Genomic DNA, 3,923 nt, shown 5'->3' on the forward strand with positions numbered 1-3,923 from the left:
TTCTGTAACTAAAACTTTATGGTATTTTATTCTTTGAAACCAATGTGTTGATGAGTGTCCAATGTTCATCTAGGCGTGTGCATTATATACTGAAGCATCAATGTACATAGTACCCAGCTCTTGAGCTTTCAAGCCTCTTCTTCCCTCCTCCTCTGTCAATGTTGTTTGGGTATATTATTTTGTTGCTCTTTGTTGTTCTATGCCCCTGTTGCTCTCTGCAAGATGAATTTGTTTAATTCTAAGAAGCGGTGACATGTAGCGAGATAATTCTTAATGACAGTGTCCTTAGCATGACTTAGACTGAAATTCTACTCGCGATTTGCAACAACATGATCATAACAAAACGTTATTTTGTTCATGGGAAGGGCAAAACAAAAAACAAAAAAATCAGCTTCTTGAAAAGAAAAATGATATCATCACGTCATGGAAAAACTATAAATTTAAAAGCCACCAAATGACAAAGACGATTTACATAGCAGCAGGGGAGCAATGACAGCACATCAAAACATTACATGCCAATTATATTATAGGTTCATATATGTTAGCTGCATGGCTTACCAGAGAAAGCTTTGAGTCTTACGAGTTGTCTACCTTGATGAGGGGCTACAAATAGAGGAAGGTCCCTCGAACCTAGCAAATACAGGATCAGATAGATTTTGTTTCTCCTCTCTCAATTTATCACAAATCCGAATCCTGAGTGGTCTTACAGAAGATGACTCCATTTGTGGACAATGTCGAATCTGGACTTCCTTCAAACTTGGCATAAGAACGTGCATTTGTTCAGGTAGAGACTTCAACTTCTCGCAGAAGTTGATTGTCAACAAAGTGAGTTTCGGTGCTGCAATTCCTCCCTTGGTAAAAGATGCAAATTTTGGACAGTGTTTTATGCTTAAGGATCTGAGTGATGAAAGATTTGGAGGAGGTACATCTGAATCAGAAACTGTAAGAGCTTGCAGGTTTTTACAACCCCTGATGTCTAGAGACTTGAGGTTGGGGAAGAGATCTAATGGCAAGAACTTGAGTGAATCAAAGCTATCATGTAAGTACATGGATGTGAGAAACTGGTAGCGTTGAGGACCATGTACTGGGAATTCTAAATTCTCACAGTTCTGAATGTTCAACACACGCAAATCAAGAGAAATGGGAAGTGAACAAAGGAGCTGATTGCAGTCTGTGATTATGAGTAGCTTCAAAGATGGAAGGTTACTAGGTAAATCCCCTGTCAGCTTGGTGCAGCTCTCGATATGAAGTTCTCGAAGTTGACAGAAAGCCTTGCAGCCTGTGTCAGCATCAGGACTACTCCATTTCTCCCATGCAGCCATATGCTCAAATCTAAGAATCTCAAGTGCAGGGAAGCTTTTAGTTGCAGCAGAATAACGAGTTTCATTGCCAAAAAACTCAGAGTCAATGCTGACTAATCCATCAAATCTACTGATTCGAAGCTCTTTCAATGACCGGAGCTGTCCAAGTGCAGGCAACTTACAGCAATATTTACACCCCTTGAGTTGTAAAGACACCAAGTTGAAGAAGGAATTGTCCCCCAACCATTTGGGAAATTCTGTGCCGGGATAGCCATGGATAACAAGCTCCTTCAAATTTGTATGTGGTTGTAGGCTGGCCAGTATTTTTTTCTCAAGCTGTGAATCATCAGTATCACCACTCCCACACCAATCCAAAGATAATTTGTCAAGATAATTCTTTTCCTTCAACTTCGCTTTTTCAGAATCCGTGTGGTCAATAATATGTTCTAAGCCATGAATGAACAATGATCCATGCAAATCATTTAGTTCTCCCAATTCACCAATCAAAGATCCATATTTTTTTCCTAGAAAGAAGTCACTCAACTTTTGGAGGCTTCTTAAGTTGCTCATTTGCAATGGCATCCATTTCAACCAAGCGCCACTAATATCCAAGTAACGCAAGTTAACAAGATCATGCAATCTTTCAGGCAGTTCCTTGAGACTGTAGCATCCAATTAACTTCAGTGTTTGTAAGTTGTACAAGCTGCAGATGGATTTTGGTAACCTGGAAATATTGGTGTCAGACACTTCTAGATAGCGAAGATGTTTTAGTTCACCAATTGAACCAGGCAAATTGTACAAATACACACCAACCAAGGTTAGCACCCTTAAGCGCCTTAACTTCATCAGCAAATCATTTGACATGTTGTGGAGTGAGTCAATGGATGTGGAAAACAACTGTATTTGCAGAAATGTGCGAAGACGATTTGCTTTGCAAACATCATTCATGTTTAGATAGGAGGAACTATCTGCGATAATATGTGACAAATGACGAGTTCTTTCTCCAATTGCATCAGAATTGTTGCCTTCGATTCTGACAGAAAAGGTTCCTGATGCAAATTTAGCTAAATCGTTCACCAGATGATGCATTACAAAACATGTCTTATCACGTCTTGATTGCTGAAAAAATGATCTAGCTGCTAATTCACAAAAGTATTCATATCCAGCTTCTTCAATCCTTTCATGTCGGTTTGATTGCTTCAGCAGACCTTCTGCCATCCACAACAAAGTTAATGTCTCCTTCTCAAATTCGAAATCTTTTGGGAAAATTGAACAGTAAGCAAAACATCTTTTCAAATGTGCAGGGAGATAATGATAACTTAATCTCAAAGCTGGAAGAATGTTGCTCTCATGATCTTGCAAATCCCATATCTCACTACTTAATACTTTCAACCATTCCTGCTTCTCGCTTTTAGCCCTCAAAAGCCCTGCAAGTGTCTTCACGGCCAAAGGCAATCCTTTGCACTTCCTAACTATTTCTTTACCTACTTTCTCCACACCATGATTGATATTTGAATCTCTATAACCAAATGCATGTTTTGCAAAAAGATGCCAAGAATCGTCATTTGACAACTCACTGAGATTATAAGCCGGAACAGTTTGCATGATGGATGCAACATAACTACTTCGTGTAGTTACAATAATCTGACTTCCTTGAGCCCCCGCTTGTTTAAATGGACTCCTCAACTTGTCCCATTTATCATAATTCTCATTCCAAACATCATCAAACACAAACAGAAACTTTTTCTTCATCAACAAGCTTTTTAGACTGCGGTGGAGTAAATTCAAATCTTCAACATCGCAACTACTACAAGTGACAGCCTCCAAAAGGTTTTTGGTAATCTTGCAGATGTCAAATTCTTCAGACACATAAATCCAGACTTTGAGGTCAAATTCCCTCTGTACTCTATCATCATTGTAAATAAGTTGAGCTAAAGTGGTTTTCCCAACTCCCCCCATTCCCACTATGGGAATGACACCTACATTTTCATCATCAGCATCATGTGACAACAGCAAATTAACTAACATGTCTTTATCATTGTCCCTTCCGTACACATCACACGCCTCTATTACAGACGAAGTCGGAATCTTCTGTGCCCTTTTGACTTCTCCACCCGATTTTAAATCCATGGCATCTTGCTGTTTAATGATGAATTCTAATCTTTCAATAACGTCTTCCAGTTTCCGTTCTAACTCTATTCTATCGAAAAATTTCATCGGAGTAGTGGACTCTAGAGTTTTTACCTCGTTCCCATTGGATTTTGCGTCAGTGTAGATCTCATCCAGGAGATCATCAGCATCAAAAGCGACGTCCTTAAGCTCATCGAGCCACTCCTTCACAGATGAATTTCTCACTTGCTTCTCTTCCGCATCATTTAGCACAGCATTAACAGACAACAAGGTTATCTTCAACCTTCTGAGCAACTTGACAGAGCTATTCTTCCTGAAGGAGTCAACTATTTCGGAAGAAGCTACCCTTTCAAGCAGTACATTGAACATGGCGCCCATGAAAGGCCCGCCCACAAGTTCTATGGCCATGGAATGGAAGGATAATTGTGAGAGCCTAGCAAGAAGCAGAAGAGAACAGCATGATCAATACGAATCTGTGAGCGATTCACTTGT

The 3,923-nt window shown here is 39.7% G+C and overlaps 1 protein-coding gene across 1 annotated transcript; it reads right to left on the reverse strand.

Annotated features, from left to right (window-relative positions):
• LOC129305050 (putative disease resistance RPP13-like protein 1) lies at window positions 1-3,923 on the reverse strand. Its single transcript, XM_054944958.1, has 2 exons — window positions 559-3,923; window positions 1-215 (listed from the first exon to the last, which is right to left on the reverse strand). Exon 1 carries the CDS (start codon window positions 3,837-3,839, stop codon window positions 588-590), a length of 3,252 nt encoding a protein of 1,083 aa, XP_054800933.1. The 5' UTR covers window positions 3,840-3,923; the 3' UTR covers window positions 1-215; window positions 559-587.

This window comes from Prosopis cineraria, unplaced genomic scaffold, assembly GCF_029017545.1.
Source record: "Prosopis cineraria cultivar Desert tree isolate PC_DT_omini unplaced genomic scaffold, ASM2901754v1 PC1, whole genome shotgun sequence".
NCBI lineage: Eukaryota > Viridiplantae > Streptophyta > Magnoliopsida > Fabales > Fabaceae > Prosopis > Prosopis cineraria.